The sequence below is a fragment of the Astyanax mexicanus genome, chromosome 17 (genome assembly GCF_023375975.1).
Source record: "Astyanax mexicanus isolate ESR-SI-001 chromosome 17, AstMex3_surface, whole genome shotgun sequence".
Classification (NCBI taxonomy): domain Eukaryota; kingdom Metazoa; phylum Chordata; class Actinopteri; order Characiformes; family Acestrorhamphidae; genus Astyanax; species Astyanax mexicanus.
Window position 1 is genome coordinate 23,661,919 of NC_064424.1, and position 21,394 is coordinate 23,683,312.

The 21,394-nt window shown below is 36.3% G+C and overlaps 1 protein-coding gene across 3 annotated transcripts; it reads left to right on the forward strand.

Moving 5' to 3' along the window:
• Positions 1–914: 914 nt before the first annotated feature.
• On the forward strand, positions 915–20,901 carry aggf1 (angiogenic factor with G patch and FHA domains 1). 3 transcript variants are annotated; one of them, XM_049466526.1, is made up of 16 exons: positions 915–1,003; positions 1,090–1,152; positions 2,971–3,397; positions 3,840–3,939; positions 4,788–4,984; positions 5,114–5,251; positions 5,540–5,746; positions 8,698–8,767; positions 10,736–10,838; positions 12,202–12,253; positions 12,447–12,548; positions 13,124–13,289; positions 14,467–14,546; positions 14,769–14,896; positions 19,343–19,442; positions 20,427–20,901. In XM_049466526.1, the coding sequence occupies exons 3-16, from the start codon at positions 2,990–2,992 to the stop codon at positions 20,619–20,621; spliced, it is 2,046 nt and encodes a 681-aa protein (XP_049322483.1). In that variant the 5' UTR covers positions 915–1,003; positions 1,090–1,152; positions 2,971–2,989; the 3' UTR covers positions 20,622–20,901. The 3 variants fall into 3 exon arrangements, with proteins under 3 accessions (XP_049322483.1, XP_007247049.3, XP_049322484.1); XM_007246987.4 differs by lacking the exon at positions 8,698–8,767 and adding an exon at positions 9,891–10,305; XM_049466527.1 differs by lacking the exons at positions 8,698–8,767; positions 14,467–14,546; positions 14,769–14,896; positions 19,343–19,442; positions 20,427–20,901 and adding exons at positions 9,891–10,305; positions 13,690–14,069.
• The last annotated feature ends 493 nt before the right edge of the window (positions 20,902–21,394 follow it).

Consider the following 21,394-nt stretch of genomic DNA (forward strand, 5'->3'; position numbering starts at 1 on the left):
ACATGTCGGCTAAAACCACTAAACAGCACATTCTTCCTCGCCTCGACCTCCAAAACAAGGATTTCTACTTCACAGTCTCCTAAATGTAACTTACTTGCGGTGCATTTCTCCGCTATCCCTCTCAGGATGAATGTGGAATCCCATATATAATATTAATTTAATGATTTGCGTGGTAAATTTGGGCGGTACGGAAGCGGAACACAAGGCTGGATAATTTGCGCATATTTTCAAGCAGGTTGTGATTTATAAAGCGGAAACTGCATTCAGGTGTGCCTACACACGCTGTTTTAAATCTGTTTTTGCGCCCATTTTCACTCCAGAAACTAAGCAGAGATATGTAGGTCAGGTTCCGGGGATGTTTGAGGCACGATACCACCGTACCTATTTACATAAAGACAGTGAGTGGTAAGGTTCCAAAGTGACAAAAAAAAAAGAAACCTGCCTCATTAAAGCGTCTCCTTCAGCACAAACTAACACCACAAAACCTGATTAACAAACATACAATACAATTCCTTACTTATTCGCCAAATAAAAAAGCACGGGCACCCCAAAGCATCATGGGAGCACTCCAATGTCACAATATTTGTCACTGTGTGGGACAGTGTTTGTGTTTTGTGTGTACCTTTTAATATATAAAAAAGTAAAAAGAATAGCAGTCTACAACACCAAACTGAAAATGTTTAGTCTTAAATTGTAGTAAACAAGGTTGGGAGATCGAGTCTCAATCCAACCATCCCAAACGAATTATTAAAATCTCGAATTAATATTTTTTTTCAAATGAAGTAACTGCCCCAAATTATTTTAGTTTTTATTTTATTTATTTATTCATTTTTAACATGTTTGATGAATGTGATTGTCAAGAAAAGTGTGATCCTCTCTCCTCCGGAACAGCAGGGGGCGGTAGAGCAGTAGATCAGTAGCGCCGCGCTGCGTGGGTAAATGAGCTGAGTTAAAATGGCAGCCTGGCTCGGAGTGGATTATAAACACATCGATTTGATTGATTGTAACTCATTTTCTGATCAAACTAACATGTACTGGGGTGTGTTTCGGACGCTGGGTGGTCCTAAGATGTTTATGTGTGATTCGCAGGTTGAGCTGAGGGTCGTGGCGGTGGTGAAGTGGAGAGTTTGGAGAGAGGAGTTCGGCTAAACGGTGAGAGAATCTGCTGCATTTTAACACAGCAACTCCTCCTGAGTTAGCTTTAGTTATTACTTCATGTTTACTTTTATATACAGATTAAATTTCCTTCTATTAAAGCTTAAACCACTATACTAACATTCTCTAAATAAAGCCAGTTTATATCTGTAACACAGGCAGACAGCCGACCCTGCAAAAAAAAGTGTAACCAAAATACAACCCCCATTTATAACCCATATAGCAAGATAACCTAGCTAAATATGTAAATAACAAAATATAGCACTTATAGGTTACCTAGCAAAGTACTTCAGTTAAAATAGAGACACCCAAGATAAAATATTACTACAGGTAAAGGTAGGTTCTCCCTGTAGATCTCCGCTTGTTTTATAATACTAATAATGTTTGCCTTTAGTTTTTTAATTAGAATTTTATTTTTGCAGAATAAAAAAGAAAACACAAAATGCAAATATAACATACAGTGCAGGTAGAGGCAAAAAAACATGTTAAAGGCTTAAATAAACCCTCTGCCTTAGTAATATATAAAAGAAAATAACAAAGATAAACCTTTAAAAAAACTATCAAATTCCAGATAACACAAAAAACAAAAACTGTGAATGTGTATCCATGCAAGAAAAAATATTAAGCATAATTTATCAAATTATCTTTTTGACGTCTTTTATAATGTTTGAGATCATATGTTGAGATCAAAATGTTAATGTTTGAATGATGATGTTTGTATACAGCTTTTTTGATCGAATGTTTGCTATTTATCACACATTAAAACAGATTTTCTAATCAATGTTTTTCCTCCCACTTAGAGTAGACTAAAAACAAGGAACACATAAAGAAACACAATATGCTTTGAAATAAAAATGCGTCTAAAGAAATTGCTTAAGAAAAGTATACATGGGGAGAACTGTTTGGCCTTATATACCATAAGATAACTTTTTTTGAAAACTCAATATATTACAAATATGTTTGTTTTGTACCTAGTAGGGCTGGGTGATATGAAAAAAAAAATCTACAATATGTCTCTATATTTATTCTACCCCATAAGGTAGTTTCAAAAAGACACTTTTGAGACAAATCTGAATGTTCCAGAATTTATACCGCCACTTTTATTATTACATTACATTTGGCAGACGCTTTTGTCCAAAGCGACTTACAATAGTCAAGTACAATGTAAAATACCATGTAAAATACCAATGTAAATACCATATCCTGTATATTTTAATAGCCTAGTTTTTCTAGGAGAATCTTTTCATCAATATCTGAAAGGCAATTACAGTAGTTAATTATAAACATATCGATATGAACAAAATTGTCTCATCTTATGTCTTGTATGAAAATATATTGATATTTCTTGAAATCTTGATATCGCTCAGCCCTACTATGCCAGACATTTCTTTTCCCTGAAATTTGATTTAAACAAAGAAAATATTTCATTGCTGAAATATGCAGACTTGTATAAAGTACTAGAGACTCAGACTTGAGAAAAAAGTCAAGTGCTCCATCAAAAAAAAATACTTTAGTAGCACCACGCCTAAGTGAAAGGACTGAAATATTCAACAAGTCATAAACTTAAGTATTGTGAGTAGTTAATTATAAAATATACTACTAAAGTACAAAAGTATTAAAATGTTGTAATATGTAGTTATAACCGAGACAGTGGAGATTTATCACTTCAAATTCGTTACCTCACATCTCTGGTTAACAGTATCATAATATATTGCAGTATATTGAATCATAACCCCTGTATTGTGATATATCTCTAAGTTTTTCCAGTATACAGCCTTACTTGTGAGTCTGAATACTCTGTTCACTGTTTGTTAGAGAGCAGAGAGACTGCGGGATGGCCAGTGATGCTGAGGAGATCTGCACCTCAGATCCGGTGGATCAGGAGATGCAGGAGAGTTCCAAGTCCACTGAGGAGAGTGTAGAGGCAGAGAAAACTAATGGTGGTCATATTGAGTCCTTGGCCCTGAATGAAGAAGAAAAAGAAGAAGAGAAAGAAAAAGAAGGAGAAGAATCTGTTCATGAGTCAGTTTGTCCACAAACAGCAGAACCAGTGTCTGATATATCCTGCCAGCAGGATGATGAGTCTGGATGTGAGGTTGCTGTTCTGCAAAAAGAAGTGGAGAGGCTGCAGAGGGAGCTAAAGGAATGTCAAAGTGAACTGCAGAAAGTGCAGAAGCAGCTCAGCCATAGCGTGAGACTCCAGAAAAGCACAGAGAGCTACAACCAGGACCTGAGACAGCAGGTAACACCCTTACAGCTCTGTTTATAGCTATCTTGGGTAAATAACTTTAGGTCTAAATTGTATCTCTGGTTGATTATGCATTTTACCGAGACCTTAAATATACACTAGGGAAGCACTGTTTGACAAGGCAGCACAACTTGGCAGAACACTGGTCAAGGCAGGTGCTGTTCAGATTTTATGATATAAAGTGGAAAAAACACAATGGAATGAGAACTTTAAATCGGTGGTTAGGTTCATTTTGTAATATGACTGCTTCAGCTTATCATATTACTTCACGTTAATAAAATAAAATAAGGTGCCTTATGAAACCACATTCATACCACATTGATAGACGAAAGAAGGATGCTGTAGTAATAAGCCATAATGAGCTCATCCCCCTGGTATGGTTGTAGCTTAAAAAGGTGATTTAATATAAGTTGACTCTCTGTTCTGTGTGTTGTAGGTTGAGAAGCTGAGTGTGGAGCTTCACGAACGGAAGAAGAAGGAGAAGAACCGAGTTGAAGCTGAGACTCAGACTGAGGAATACACCTGGACAGAAACAGGTTATTCAATACTGCCTTTACCATTACTCCTCTCTAATATACACACACTATTCATTCATTTATTCATTTGTTCTTTCAACAGTAAGAATATATTATAAAATATTGCTTAATAATGATTAATATTATTAAACATTTTGTGCATTAAATAAAATGCTGAAAGGCATAGCATAAACATATTATGTAAAATAATACAGTATAATATAAAAACACAAATACTAATTTGTCATTTTCTACAATAAAATAGGACAAATACTAGCTGAAATATAAAGTAGAAATAAATGTGTGTGTAACAGATTTTTAACAGTGCTTTTTTCTAGTGCACGAAAACCAAGCTGTTTAGATCTCTACTATTGTTTTCGAGTTTCAATTAGTCTGAGCTCTTAAAACATTATTTTTCCTAAATGAATTTTAATGTGTTTTTTTTTTTTTTGCATTATTTTGGGGCTTAAAGCACTGTTCTGTTCTGTTATTTTGACCGTTTCTCATTTTCTGCAAATAAATACTCTAAATGACTGTTTATTTAGAATTTGTAAGATGTGTTTCAGTAGTTTATAGAATAAAACAACATATTTTTTACTCAGACATATACCCGTTTATATATTAAAATCTAATATGATTGTGTTATTTGTGTTATTAAATATTAATTTATTATTATTTATAGTATTATCTTCATCAGTGGCAGGATATGGTTAAAAATGACAGGAACATAGTTTTTGGGACAAGACATTGTCCGAAAACAGTTATCGATACAGGCCTATATGCATCCATTTATTCGAACGTGTGATATTTATTTTATTTATTTATTATGATTTTTTTTTTTAACCATGATTTTTGTTTCTATTTGACAGATTATTATAACTATTATTATGGCGGCTACTATCAGAGCACAACAGAGGGAACAGCAGAAGCAGATCCGACCGTCTCCACTGATACGCAAGAAACCACTGAACAACCGGATTCGTGTCCAATGGCAACAGAGATGACAGCAGTCAGTGAGCAGCCGTCAGAAGAAATGAGTGTTGTGACCGGTGCTGAGGTAACAGAGGTAAGATTGATCTGTGTTTTTTTCTGACACATGAAGTAGCAGAATGCAATAATAAGAAGGCGTGTCCGTATACATATGGACAAATAATGTAATACTGTGTGTTTGTGTTTGAACGTATCTGTGTGTCAGGCGGGTGGTGAGGGCAGCTCGTCCATAGCAGACATGCTGAGAGCTACAGCGGAAGAGGCTCTGAACCAAACGGGCTTCGTGTTTGATGAGAACTCGGGAATGTACTACGACCATGCCACGGGCTTTTACTATGACTCGGTGAGTTCCTCATAACCTAGGCCCACCTAGGCATATAGTAAAAAGGTTAGCAGGTGACAGTGGAATACCTCCATGAGGCACCATGATTTTTGTTCTATTTAACAAATTATTTAAACAATTATACTGGTAGTTTATAGAGAAGCCAAATGGGCAGTCTGAGGGTATAATACAGACTAAGATATACAGATTTAACCGTTTTTGTAATAAATAATTACTATCTTTATATACACTGATCTGATCTCACTGAACCCATACTAAACCCTAAATCCCTTTCCTCACCTCTTCCAGACCAACCAGCTGTATTACGACGCCAACACAGGCATGTACTACTACTACGACACAGAGAGCGGGAAATACCAGTTCCACTCCAGAATTGAGCTTCCCACAGCACAGCCCACAGATCAGCCAGTTCAGACCAGCAGCGGCAGCCAGGAAAAAATCAGCAAGAAGAAGAGCAAGAGGACCACAGAGAAACCAGCTCGCCTAGACAACAAGGTAAACCCCTCACGCGTGTAAAGAACAATACAGTAGTGTGGCCACTGATTTAAATACTAATAGAGTAGAACAGAGGTGGGTTTAACTGATCTGTCCATACTCCTCCTCTCAAATACATCCTTTATAACCTCTCTTATTGAGTTGGAAACTCAAAACTTATTTTATTTACATACAATACTTCTGTTACCTAGCAGTTATCTTATCATATGGTTTATTTTGTCACACATACGGTCATAAAATCACAGTACAACTAGCACCTTAAACTTGATGCTTTGATTGTCCAATCACATGAAATTTAAATTAAGGTCAAATGATAAACAATAAACTGTATAAAATAAGATAAAGTTAAAGCAAATAAGTTTAAAGAAAAAACAAAGATTGAAAATGTATACAGAGGTAATAGAAATATATAACGTAAATAAAGAGAAGGGAATAGTAGTATATACATATGTATTAAAGCTGGTGTGCAGACTAAGAGATACAAAAGAACATTTTTAAGAATTAAATTCTAATTTGGGAATATGTTGATGTGGCCAACATATATACCACAATATACTTCTTAATTAAGGCTATTTCTATATTTTCAATGTCATTCTGATATTGAAATGAACAGTATAAATGTCTCAAACTGTCCGATTGATCTTCCGATTGGGATTGCCCATTTCGATTTCTGCGTCATGCTGCTTGCCATCAGCAGCCGGAGTCTGAGAGAGCACAATTGGCTTTGCTCTCTTTTGGTGGGTAGATTCCCAGGTAATGTTGGTCAGCACAGGCATCTGTTTGCATATGTATCAGAGCTGGGTTACTTCGCTTTTGTGATGCTACTCGGCAATGCTGCGTCAGCATCTATATGTCTGTTAAAGTATACCGCCGATACGATAAGAAAAGGATCAAGATATGGTATAATATTGTCATATTGCACAGCTCTAACCTGATTTATTGACTAAACAAAGAGCTGAAATGCTCCTGTTTTAGGGTTAGTAGTTAATTAGATGCAAATTATATTAATAAGAACAGCAAGTATACCTTAATTCTTGCATTTCTACATACTTTTTCAACCCAGTAATTAAAGAAAGCAAATGTGTGGTGTATAGATCAGTTAATTGGACTGGGTGCAGCATGGACAGATTTTTTTGTAAAAGCTTAAATTTGAACTTTTTTCATTATTATTATTATTATAATTATTATTATTATTATTATTATGTGGCCTCTTTATAGTAGTAAATGCTAACATGGCTCTTTGATTCATTGCACATGAAGTCATCAATTCCTCCAGTGAGCGATTTATTTGTTTTATAATGAATGAGACTTGATTAAAATTGAAGATAATTGTGAAACAAAATCTTTGTGTAAGAAAAGCATGTGTTGTTTTGAAGCTGATGGACTCTGTTCTCCAGACATCTCTCCCCATTCTGGTCTAAAGCTCTTTTTATACAAGCACACACACACGCACACACAATCAAATCTGGAAACTCAGTCACACCGAAAAGTTTTTGAAAAGACAGACTCTGCACTAAATGTTCTGAAATCTGATGTGCACTGCTTTCTCAATAAACCCTGCAGGTCAGTCATTAATTTCATCTGTGAAGTCTCAGACTCAACTGGTTTTCATAGCTTGTGATATTATACATTAAAATGGATCAAAGTTTTGGTGCAGAAATAATAAATTAATATTTATTACAAATACAAATATTAAATTAATGTTTTAAAATATGTATTTAAATCAGCTACATCACCATAAACTAGCCAAAAACTAGGGCTCTCAACAGCCCTTGTATCACTTATTAATATCTTTACGTAAATGTATTAAATGGAAAAATTATTTTATAAATGTATATTTTTATTTAGCGATGTAACACAGCAATTCTTACTTTTGAGTTCAGAAGTAAGATTATCTATTTACCTATGAAGTTTATGCTTTCTCTCTCTCTCTGACATACACTCCTGTAGTCATGTGCACACAGACACACAGCTGAGCACATTTCCTCAGTTAAACTCTAACTTACTAACAATAGTACAATATTCTAGTTTAAAAAGCATTTGTCCTCTTTACAAAAATACAGTTCCAGCATTTTTTAAAAAATGTAATCGTGAATTTATCCATATTTTATTCACAAAATGTTGTTGTGATTTAAAACGATTATTTTTTAATACCTATTATCAGAAGCTTATTCTTCGTGATCAATAACAGAATTCTGTTGTGATTCACTTGATTCATTTTTTTATGATAATGACAGCACTACAAAAAAAACGATTTCTATTGATAAATGCAAAACTTGCAGTACTTGCAGTAAATGTTTTTAAACAGGAGGTGGCACCAGCATTTCACACACTTGAGAATGTAGTAAACTGTACTCTGAGATGATTGATTTAGGAATCTTAGAAGGGTTTCAAAAAAATCTTACAGGAAACATTTTAAAGTCAGGTGTCAGGTGGTGCAGCAAGCAAAAAGCAATAGCTTGTATTAGGTTATTATTAGACTAGCTCTCTAGCTGCTGAAACGAACTACTAGCATTTTTCTATGCTTGTTATGAGGGAATTGGCAATAAAAGACTGAAATTGGGCATTAAACTATGGTAAAATAGTGGTTTCTGTAAATTGTAACAAAGAAAATTTGTGGAATTCTTTGGTCGCTTGTGCTGCCATCCTGCCTGTGATTCTCATATCCCTCTGTTTTAAGTGTGCCTTTGAAAAATCTTATTTTAAGGTTTATGTACCCCTCCAGCCTAACAAGAATCAGGACACCCTGTCCCAAGGGCTAAGTGGTAGGGCCAAGCTGTGAAATAAGATTGGGCCTTTCTCCAACAAAAGTAAAATTGATATAAAAGAATAAACATGTAGCTGAGTAGCTGTTTCAATACCTTTGTCTCCATAGTGTAGCTGCTGTGAAAAAAATAAGTCACATAAGAAGAATCTGATGGTGTTTTATTTTATTTTATTTTTGGCTGTAGGTTGAGGCGATCACTAACTCTTTGGCCAAGCTGAAGATAGCCAGGTGTAGCAGAAGACCAGCCCATAGAGGTAGATTTCAGTGTTACCTCATACTGCTTATGTAAATGCCCCTTATCAGATGCTAGCCACAACTGTAGAATGCTGAGGTTCTGCAGGGAGGTTCAGATCAAGAAGTGCAGTAGTTTATCGGATTTGACTAGTTTTGCAAGCCAACCTTGAGTCAAGAGTGCAATGAATGACACTTGTAAACAACCTTAAAAGTAAAGCATGGTGGTGGTAGCATTATGCAGTGGAGATGTTGTTCCTCGGCAGGTACTATGTATGTAGGAATACTATGACTTTTAGGGATACTTTGTTAAGCTTGTTATTTATAAAAAAAAATCATATAAAAATATCAGATATGTGATTAAAAGGCTAAAGTGTTATCAGTGGCATTAGCAACATTTTGGGCTGATCTCAGAAGAGAAGGATAATTTTAGTAACCTTTTTAAAATATGTTTTCATTGTGGAATTCTAAATAGGGTTTTCTCAGGTTGTCTGGTTGTAAGGATCAGTAAAGTTACTCTGCTTAATGCAAATGCTCCAGCCTTAATGCTGGAGAAATTCAGGAATTTAAGCCTTGTAGTGTGCCTTATAGTGCGAAAAAATACGGTATAGAGGTTTTGCATGGCATCCTGCAGCACATTTGCACACTGTTGTTGCAGCTGGGCCTGTAGATCCTGTGCAGGTTTCCAAAGCTGTCATCCCAGCTGGTCCCATAAATGCTCGATCTGGTGACCAGACAGACTGAAAAAATGTAAGTCTGGTGTGCTGTGTGTGGGCCAGCATTGTCCTGCTGAAATATACTAGTTGGGAGCTGTGCAGTGAAATGCAACACGTGGCTGTAGGATGTACTGCTTGTTCTATATGATAGCCTTCAGATTGTTACACCAGCAATTGGAACAGTATGTCTTAAATTGTCTTTGAGAGCTTTGCAGAGGCATGACAGGCAGTCAGTGGTCTCTCACCAATAGGTACATTACCCAAAGGTATCCTTTCAAATACTAATTTACACATACAATAAATGACCTCACATAAAACCACAAACACCACTTTGCTGGCTAGATTTGGACTGTTTGCCAAAATGGGGGGAGACTGGACAAAACAGACCCTCAGATACACTCTGATTGGCTGAATGTCTGCTGACAAACAGGACCAGACAGATGCAGGGGAGGGGCCAGAGGAGAAGTGTCGAGAGGAGCTCAGTGAGGAAAGGAAGGAAGAGCCGAGGAGAAAGGAACGGCGCTCTCGCTCACGGAGCAAGAAAAGATCCTCTCGCTCAAACGGATCTGGCCGACGTGAAAACAGGAGGCGGAGACGAAACAGGTCACGTTCTGATGACAGGCGGGACAAGAAGAAGAAGAAGAAGAAGAGGTCTAGTAAGAGTAAGAAGGCACGTCCATCTGATACGAGTGGTGAGAGTGAGCCGGAGGAAGGAGAGATAACTGGATCAGAGGGAGAAAATAAGCGTCCATCATCCTCATCATCATCGTCCTCCTCTCGGTCTGAGTCTCTAGCAGCATCTCCATCAGCAGAGAGTCCAGAAAGAGAAACCCAGACTCAGGAAGGTGAGAGGAAGAGAACAGAAGGGTGGAGGAGAAAAGGAAGGGTTTGTTTTGGTGGGGGAGCACTAGGAAAAAGAACTAGAGCTGCAACAAAATCAAAACTTTTTTTTATGATTAACTATTAAGCTGAAACTGTAGCAGAATGTAGATTATGTAACAGTGTAAACATTTTATTATTGTAGAGTATTAGTGAACATGTTTTTTGATTTTTTTAATTAAATATTAAAAGATTGCGTTCTGAAGTTTTAACTGTTGTTTGTTGCAGCTCTATTAAAATTCACTCTCCACAAACTGTAGTGAAGATAACACTGGTTTACACTGCTATAGCATATAGTAAACTTACCCATTAAGCCACTGACTAGTGAATTATACTGTGTATATTTTCCCCCAATAGGTCATTATGTTCTGTCATGTTTGTGTGTATGTTTTGCAGAAGCCTGGCCTCCGTGTGTGAGGGTGACTGTTGTCCGCTCTCCTGTCCTGCAGCCAGGAACCCTCTTTATCCTTACAGCTGATGCTGCGGCGACTATCGGCCGGTCAGTTGCAGTCTAGGACTGTGATTTGCTAAAGCATTTTTGTACCAAAATCTTAAACGGGTTGAGAGAGTATTTATGTACACAGAACACTCTCTCTACTAGTTAAATTAATCTTAAAGATAAAGAAATAGTTTACTCACAGTGTTGGTCTGACTGATTCACTCTAGAGAGTGAAGTCCAGTTAGTGCTCTGATATGTCACTGGAGGGAGTGATGTACCCTAGAGAGGGGTATTCAGTTAGTATCCTGACACTGCACTGAGCTAACTGGGTATTGTTCAAAAATATCCGACATCGATACCGTTTCTATACTTTGTTCCGATACCCAAACAGTACTTTTTTTTCAATACCTTTTTCATTCATACAGTATTCTTACACAATATATTTATTTAACAATCAACATGACTCATCTCATTCTCATACTGTTACCATGAGATCTTTATTATGAACAAAAATATTACTTTAAACTGCTTAACTACAAATATTTTTTCATAAGCATACAACTGGATGCAGTTTTAGAGTTTTTTATTTTTTTTTTTAAAGAAATATCAGCATTAGATTGGTACAATTATATTATATTTATATTGGTGGTGTCAGTAACCTTATTTATAATTTTAATATAATTTTAAATGTAATTATTTATAATCATGAATCATGCTAGTTCCCTGTGTTATTGTGAAGGGACAGTAACAGTAGTGTGGTGAGGTTTAGGTCTGGCAGACTAGATAATTTTTACTGTATTATAATATTTAAGGGGGGGGGGACAGAAACAGAGAAAGAAACAGAAAAAGAGAGAGAGAGAGAGAGAGAGAGAGAAAGAGCGAGTGAGAGAAAGCCAGCGTGTGAAAGTAGCCTTTTTACTATCAAATTTTATTACCAAACCCTAGTGTACTCTAAAGAGGAGTATTCAGTTAGTGCTCTGATACTGCAAACGGCTGCAAGGTGATGTACTCTTGAGAGGAAATATTGTGCATTTAGTGGTGTTAACGTTTTTCTATTTAGCTTTCCTTATGAGGGACGTTAGTTTGACTTTGATTTTGTTAAAATAAAAAATGAATTAGAGAAATATTGGCAAATGATAAATTGTGTTTTGGACGACCAAGTACAGGGCAGACTGTGTCATTTATAAAGGTCTCTAGTTATTAACTGGATTTAGACATGAATTACGCTCGAATTTAGCCTCAGCTGAGGATGTTACATTGAATGTATCAGCACTGAACTTCAGGGAGGGGAGAAACTTTAATGGAGCTGATACAGTGAAAATTGAATGGTGAGAATTACAATAAGTAGAATCAGTAGTCTTTGTTTGGGATAATTTATGGGGATGAAGTGGTCACCAGATGTGTGTATATTTGTTTTTTATAGAGAGAAGGACATGAACCATGCCATCAGGATTCCAGAGATGGGAGTGAGCAAGGTATGATGACTCTGAGAACTTCTGACCATTTCATGACTTGTTTTTTTTTTCTTCTGTTCATACACTCACTGTAGTATTTTATTATATTTTATATATATATATATATATATATATATATATATATATATATATATATATATATATATATATATATATTATTTTTTTTTGTTTGTTTTTTTTGTTTTTTTTGTAGTCGCATGCGGAGGTGTTCTTCGATCAGGATCAGCAGTGCTACATGCTGGTAGACCAGGGCAGTCAGAATGGCACGGTCATCAATGGCAACAGAATACTACAGGTACCCCTCATCTCTCAGCATGCATACTGAATATATGATATCATGTGGATATCGTTAGTACTGTACACTTTATTACTAAGTGTATAATAAATGCTGTTTAATAAAAAATGTGTATATATATATATATATATATATATATATATATATATATATATATATATATATATATACACATACACACACATATATATATATATATATATATATATATATATATATATATATATATATATATATAAGAATCAGAGTTCTGTACACGAAAGACTATGCAAATAGCTAAATAGCAGAATCTGCCACTACTGATTCCTTTTTGTCTCTGTGTCAAAATATAATACATAATACTATGTATCATGAAAATGTCTATAATTATTGTGATTTACTATTTTTACCTTATCACCCAGCTCAATCAGTATGTGACTTTTAGTCTGTTCAGATTGCTATTGGAATTGTATTGTAGTGACCAAAATTCAGAAGTATATGGTGATAGTGTTGTGCCATATCATCCAGCCCTAGTTTTACAGAACTTATTTGCTGGATTATTTGTGATTTTATATTGTGTGCCTGTGTGTCTGCAGCCGAAGGTGCGATGTGATCCGTGCGCTTTGACCCACGGTGATGAGGTGAAGCTCGGGGAGACGGTTTTGTCCTTCCACATCCACTCAGGCACCGACACCTGTGACGGCTGTGAACCAGGGCAGGTCCGAGCTCACCTGAACCGGCACCGCCAAGAGGAGAGCACAGGTTAAACATGCATTATCTCCACATAACTGACATAACCACACCATAACAGTGTCATGTTAATTTTGTCGAGACGGTATACAATACTTGATGTCACAGCGATTTATGTCTGATGCTAATTAAGGCTGTTTGTAGAGTCTGTCGTGATTGGAACCGTGACACTGTTTTATAACAGAGCATAATCTGCTATGATAACTAGTGATAACAGTATTATGACATTTAGATTTATAGTGTGAGAGTACAGATCTAGCCATCACTGTGCCAGTGTGTCAAAGCTCTTCTGATAGCTGCAAGAGTTCTGTTCGGATAAGAGTAGTTATACCTGGACAGGTGGGGTACAGTTATTTACCCTACCTCAGTAAAGATTCCCATGTTTATTTATTTATTTGTTTTTTTTTTAAAGCTTTGGTGGGAATCCTGTTAAACGACCTGCAGCATGACAGACGACAAGCTAAAGACAGCCTGTTTCTCACAGCTTTAGATAAGTTAGGTTAGATTCTAAAAAGTTCAATAATAAAACATGATTTTGCTTGATTTCAGTAATAAAGTGATGAATTGTGAAAGATACTCTGACCTACCATGTCAGTGTGACTGCAGCGCTGAGAATGACCTATCACCTAAATAATAGCTGCTTCATTTAAAGAAGGATAATAAAACATGCAGATTAACAGTATGCATGCTGCATCATATATTGTTTGAGCGTCATTGCAAAACACACAAGCACAATAGTTGGAGGACATGCAGGGTGCCATTGATTTTTGCAATGCGGTCATGAGTACATATAAAGACCGGTAAATATAAACCGGATTTTTAGAAAGAAGAAAACCCTGGCAAAGTCTCATAAGGCTAATTTTACCATGCAAATCCGAAAATATTGGATAAAAATATTTGAATAAATGTTTCATGACCTATCTATCGAAGACAGATTATTTAATTACTCCAGTCTTTGATTCATTGAGTGCATTTTTAATGTCATAGCGTTTTGAATTATTGATGTCTAAAAAAATCTTTCAATTTTTTTTGATAATGCAGTATATATTCCAGAAGAATAAAATATTCCCTTTTTCTTTTATTATTTTATATATATTTATATATATATTATATAAATAGTTTATATATGTATGTAAATGTGTGTTTGTGAAGGTGATATGACTGGACCCTGTGTGTCTCTGTTTTTCAGTTTGTGTGTTGAGTAAGGAGGAAAAAGAAGTGCAGAGACAAAAAGAGCTCAAACAAATCAAGATTAAGTATGGCCTTAAAGTAAGTCTCCATTTCTTACCGTATTTCTTAATCATTTGCAACATCTGATGATACACAAGTTTGTTTCATAATATTAGTTATTGTAACAAATTTATGAACAACTTTAAGAACATCACAGCTTAAAGGATGTCAGTTGTGCATGATTTCTTATAAACCTTTTTTAGTTTCCAAAATTATGATGAGTTATGAATCTCAGTATATGTTTGTGTGCGTGTCTTACAGAGTAGTGAGTATGAGGAGAGCGGGGTGATAAGGAACAGTAAATACAAGGACCGAGCAGAGACCCGGAGACAGACGGTGGGCAGTGAGGGAACCTTCTTCAGAGATGACGCTCCAGCATCTCTGCACGTGTAAGTATTTCCACCGTGGTGATGGGTTCTAGCTTTGTGCAGAGTAAGGTTTATTTTATTTATTTTTTATTAATTTAATGATTATGTGCTGGCATATTGCCTACAAAATCAGCTGTCATCGGATAGGAGATAATCATATTTACTTTAGTAAAAACAAAAAGCAATAGTTAAATTCAATAATATTTTTACCAGACGAAATAGTACATTGTAATATATTTTTAAATCTATAAACAGTGAGCTTTTAACAAAATTGACTTATCTTCGCTATTATTTGGTCGCCCAATATGTGTCCCACATATTTGTCACCACCGTCAGATATTTACACAAAGCAGTAAAATCAGGAAACTACTGGAGCCAGCTACATTCTTTAAGACCCCATTTTTAAACCTTCAGCTTTACAGCATGTTTAAATATCACTCAAGATCCTGTAGATTTACTATTTTCTCCTTAACTTGTTCATATATTTGGACACTGCTACACTGTCACATCCATACCTATGTAATATTATTAGATTATATAAAATATTAATTAGATTAATTAGATTTGATCTAAAATCTGAAGTAGCTGCAGACAGAAGAGAAACAAGATGGCTAATGTGAACAACTTCGACATATCATGTGAAAGAGAAGGATTTTGTCACCACCATTTTCTGTCTGAACCTCTAAATGCTCCTCAGCAGATGCTAGAATAGAATTACTGTTCACAATAATATCAATATGACCTGCAATATTTCATTGACTTCTTTTATATTTATATTTGTTACAATATTTTTAAACCTTAGGGGAAGAGGTGTGCCTTCCATCTCTCTCAATGTAATACTATGCCATTTCCATAGTAGTGCACAACTGTATAGTAGGTGTACTACTAATAGCATATCGTCGCTGTCCTATGAAAAACACTTACCTCCATTTTTGTCGATTTTTAGTTTACTACATAATTTGAACAGACAAACTGTCCCTTACACTGTGCCAAAATTTCTTGATGAACGGACCAATAGAAACTCTTTAAAATGACCTGAAATAAACTCTTTTTACATTGACTTCCAATGGAAGTTTACAAGGTTTTTTCTCTCTCCTGTAAAGTTGCTGTTTTGGACACAAGTGTTTTTCATTTGACATGAAAGAATGCCACATAATGATTTAAAAACTTTTTTGTAAATACATATTAGACCCAGTAATAAAAAATAATTACCCTTTTATTGTGTCTGTTATAACTGAAAGAATGCCTGTTTTATGAAAAAAATATAAAATGAGGAGATTGCACCAGTACATTTCTAAACAGCCAAGACCCTAGTTCATAATGTTAGACCTTCAGATTTTGTCATTTAAACTATAAAAAACAGTTTTATCCAAATTCCCAACAATCAGTGATATATAGGTGTAGTAGTAAGTGTTGTACTGCACAAAGTAAGTTGTGGCCACACTGTTAGAAATGTCACCATTGCAGGTGCTTTCAGCTGTATCCTTGAAGCGAGGTTACCCTTCTTACATTATGAGTAAACTGTTTTAGTCTGTTATCATCCTCAACCCCTCCCACAGTTAAACCCCAAGTCAAGTTCAACTCTGGTGAACTTTGGCACACAAATTTGTGTCCATGACAAATAAAAGTGTCCGCTCTGTGCTGGCCTGAATGAGACGACCCAGCTCTAAAGGCCCAGCATTGGGGAAACTCTCATTTTGGCTAAATCTGTCCATGACTCTACACACCGACTGGCTGTAAAGAAACTTAGTAAATAAAGTAAATAAAGTAAATAAGAGAGGGCCAACTTGCGTCCAGTCGTGCCATTTGTATTTCTGTTTGGGATTGTACATGCCTGGATAGCCTACAGTTAAGCACTGCTTAACTGTAATTACCAGTTAATTAGCTGGTGACTAGCTGACCTCTGTTTCACTTGATTGATTGATTGTTCCTCCCGTTCATCATCATGCGCATCATGCATTGATTATGTAAATGAGAACATACTGGTAATTTCAGAGCACATCATGACACATTAGCATCACAGGAGTGAGCAGGGGCGGAGCTTGCCTGTTCAGTATGTGGATACAAGCTGCAAAAGCTGTTCAATGACTTAAGGTCATTGGTTCATGATTGGAAGCTCACCAGCTTCATTGGATTGAAGCAGTTTTATGAGGAGAAATTAGCCAACGTTTATCCAATTTGTTTTGCAGAATACATCACCACTAAATTGAACGTTTTGTTAAGTGAGGCACCGAAATTTTACATTTTAAATCAAAATGTTTTTACAAGTTTTATTTATTTTTTATTTATTTTTTTAACCATTGTATGAATTAAATAGCTGAAAGAAAAGACAATAGCAAAACTATAATTACGTATAATTTGTAATATATATATTGAACAATGAACATTTTTAACATGCCAGCAAACATACCAGCAAAAACTTTAGTGTTTCTACTACAGTGAAGGTCCACCTCATAATAAAATCGTAATTACAAAGCGCTGCATTAGACTTTTAAATTGAAACAGCAAGAGACACAGCAGGCCTCAGCTGGGCTAGAGCAATTTAGCCGCAGTTGCTAATAGCCAGGTTAAAACTGTGATCTTAACAGACACATTAGCCAGCCTTGTTGGGGATGGAAAGATTTAGCTGCGGTTGCTAGTAGCCAGGTTAAAACTGTGCTGCTAACAGACACAGCAACCAGCTTTCACTGTGTTGCAGTGGTTTAATTGCAGTTGTGAATAGCCAGGTTTAAATTGTGCGGCTAACATACACAGCAGACCTGGGTTGGAGCAGTTAGCTGCAGTTGCTAATAGCCGGGTTAAAATGCTGTGCTGCTAACAAACACGGCAGACCTGTTTTAGAGCAGCTTAGCTGAGGTTGCTAACTGCTAACTTAAAACAGTGATTAAGGTCTTTAAACTGCTCATTGTGGCCTAAAATAGCCTAAAATATATTTGCAACTGTTCTGTATTAATTATTATTCAGACTTTTCATTTATTTGGCTAAACATATATTTGTGAAATTGTGCAGGTGGGTTTGTTTGATTTTGTTTTTTGTTTGGCACATGTTTCAGTACATTGCTAGTTTAGAATTATTGAGGAGAGTTATTGTTGCGTAACCAGTTGGAAAGAGACAAAGAGAATGCACTTGCAGGATTGGCTTAGTGTCTGGTTGTGTCCTGGGTGCAACTCAGGACTTTATTAATAACTGATTTTAGGAACTGGCTGTCACAGGAGATCTCACCATGCTGGACTGATTATAGATTACCATCTGCTGTAAATTTCCCTGCAGGGCAGAGAGCATAGATCAGTTCTAGCTTACCCTTCTGTGGGAACATCACTCATTCACTCAGTGTACCTTGGTCATCAGAATGATTAAGGTCAAAGAGAATCATAAAATCCGTGTAAACATATTTAACTTGGTTACAGAAAATTCCACACTCTAGCTAGTTGTTCTATAGACTCCTGGCATTATCATGGCATCATGGAGTGTGGCCAAAGTGACAAAGTGGCACAAAACGGCCAATTTTTGGGATGACACAAACTTGACTCTAGTTTCATTGGCCGAATTTACGCTGCTGCCTTTTGTGGCAACCGCCTGCTCTGTCAGTTACCCAACTTTAACCAAAACTTCTCATTTTTTCTTTTTTTTTCTTCACTGATCAACAACAGACAGGCTTCATGCTGTTTGACCATGTGAGCAATTTACATACATATATATATATATATATATACACACATACATACATACATACATACATACACTCATTGTAACTTCACTTCACTTTCACCCAGTGCAACTGAGCTATATAAGCAACCCCAAGATTTCTTCACAGATATGTCATCAGGCAGGAACTAGCATTGTGTCCCATGATTTTTGCCATGCCCCATGGAAGCTGAAGAGTGCTACAATGACCTACGGGATGTGTGTGTGTTTTCATAAACAGTGTCATGAACAATTTCCACCCACTGCTTCTGTGACATATTCCCGGTACACACGTGACACTATAGATTAACACATCTTCGGAATGGGATGTCCCCATCCATCTGGTATCCGCTATTAGGCGTTATTCTACCTTTTGCACTTTTGCACTCTAACTTTACAATAAGCATGCTGGTTCTTTCTTGTTTTTTATTATTATTTGTGTCTGCCAATGTTTTTTGTAGTAGTTTTTTTCCTTCTACACAGATGCAGAATTTTCTCTGCAGTTTTAAATCACATTCACAAATGTATATAAAAATAATTCTATAATACACATTTATTGCAGTTTTTTTCCAAACTGCACAAATTAAGGTCAACAAATTTTAAGACAAGTACGTGTGAATGTGTGTGTGAGTGTGTTGTCCTTTGGCACAGTTTGCACTTCCTCTTTTGCTGCTGTGTCTAACCACGAACATAGCAGCATCTGTACCACTGAATTGCTGCTGCATTATCTGTGAAATCTGACATTCCCTCTCTGTGTGTGTGTGTGTGTGTGTGTGTGTGTAGAGCGATCAACGAGGAGAATAAGGGCCGGCAGATGTTGGAGAAGATGGGATGGAAGAGTGGAGAAGGATTGGGCAAGGACGGAGCTGGCATCACAGAGCCTGTAAATAATTTACTTCAATAATTCTGTAAATCAGGGGCTCTTAACTTTTTTTTCACTGTGTGACCACTGAGTTTTAGAGTATTTTTCACAGCTCCCTCTTCACAAACACCAATAATTCTCAGTGTAATATTCTTAACTTTCTATAAGTTAACATTTATGTTCCATGTGTGGGTTAATGAGGCTTAAAAGCAGTCCCAATCTTCATCTTATTTGCAAAGAAATGCAGATGCAAAGGAGATGCATTGTTTTTTAGTGCCACTAAACTGCTGTAAACTCGAAATCCAGAATTCAGGGAGTGTTCTGTAAACCTCAGTTTCAACTTGGTGTCAGTGCTTAGAAAAATCAGTGACTGCAGAGATTTTTTTTTCCTTCTCCCCCCATCTCTTACTTATACTACACTGTTCTCTGGAAAATACAAACACGTCTCTCAAAACTTTCCATGACCGTGAGCCCAAATAAGCACACAGCCTCAAAAACAGAAGTTTGCTTCTAAAAAGCAAATAAACCTTAATCAAGTTGAAGTCAAAGAGTCGAGAGAAGAGTAAATGAATGAGTCAGTCTGTTTCAGGGAAAGGACAACATCAGATCTTATTCTTCAAAATTGGTGGAAAAAACGTTAGTATCGCACTTGCGACCTCTCAGTGGCTACTTCAGGACCCCCTTGAGTGTCAAGACCCCCCCCCCCCCCCCCCAGAAAAAGGGAACCCCTTCTTTAAATAATTCCAGAAAAAAGGGAATATCAAATTTTACTGAAATGCCCATCCCTATTCTAATATATGTAATTGTTTTGTCCTTTTTTTTATTACTTATAAAGTAACTTCATTGACATATGCAGATTAACAAGCTGGTTAGCCCTAGAGGTTGTTGTTGTTTACTTCATTTCACTTCTGAACTGAATAGAATGTGTAATTGTGCCCAGGTTGACTTAACATTTGCACTTTGTACTTGACACTGTACTTGATACTCTTCCTTGTACCTCTGCAGATTGGGCTGCAGATGCGTCAGGCACAGTCTGGTCTGGGTTCTACTGCTGCTCTCACGATGGAGGAGGCATCTGCGGGCAAGAGTAAGAAACAGCAGAACTGGGAGCGAGCGAGAGAACGGTTCTCCCAGACAGAACCTAAAGCCTCCACACCGAAGCCACCACAGACCTGGGTCAAAGGTCAGCCTGCAGACTGACCAAAATGCGGACCTAAAGGTCAGAAGCTAACCCAAAAAAATACACTGGACCTGTCTGTGTTTGACTGGTCCTGAAACATTATTGGCTCTAGAGAAAGGACCTGCTCTTAGAGAGCCAGTGGTTCCATGAGTTTTATTCATGGGTCCAGAGTAAAAGAGAAGAGACTGAATTGTGCACATGTATTGTACATCTGAAGTTGAAAAAGAGATGCACTGATTGATGAACTGATTGAATACATTTTCAATATTTTCATAATAAAATTGGAGTAAACAACAATAATGTATGTGGAAATGTGGTTACTCAGACATTTATGTTGCTATTTAGAGAATTGTTCCTGCAGAGCATGCTCTGTGTGAGATTTGTGGGGTGAAGAAAATAAAATTGTGAGGTAAAACTCTGAAAAAGTTCCTCTTTAGGTCACCCGTCAGTCTGTCAAAGAATAGAATGTTCGAGAAGAGCACACTCGTTTTTTTTGATGGACTCGTTGGATTTATGTAAAATATTATCACTGCTGTAAGTCACTATGATGATCAGAAGATATTGTGTGATCACTGATGCACTTAACAGGGACTCTACAACTATTAATACAACAATTTATATTATATAATATGAATTAATACTACAAAAATGTATATTATGTAATATTATAAAATATTATAATAATAACTTACATTTATCAGCTTGGAGCTACTTTGATCTTGTTAACATTGTAAAAATAGCGATTTCTTTGCATGGTCAATGCTATTCCTATCCCTAGCATTGGGTGGCACGG

Excerpts from the sequence above, each read along its gene's own strand:
- aggf1 (XM_007246987.4), top strand. The coding sequence starts at position 2,990 with ATGGCCAGTGATGCTGAGGAGATCTGCACCTCAGATCCGGTGGATCAG. Across the intron at positions 3,398-3,839 it reads ACCAGGACCTGAGACAGCAG|GTTGAGAAGCTGAGTGTGGA; the intron begins GTAACACCCTTA and ends TGTGTGTTGTAG. Across the intron at positions 10,839-12,201 it reads GCTGCGGCGACTATCGGCCG|AGAGAAGGACATGAACCATG; the intron begins GTCAGTTGCAGT and ends TGTTTTTTATAG.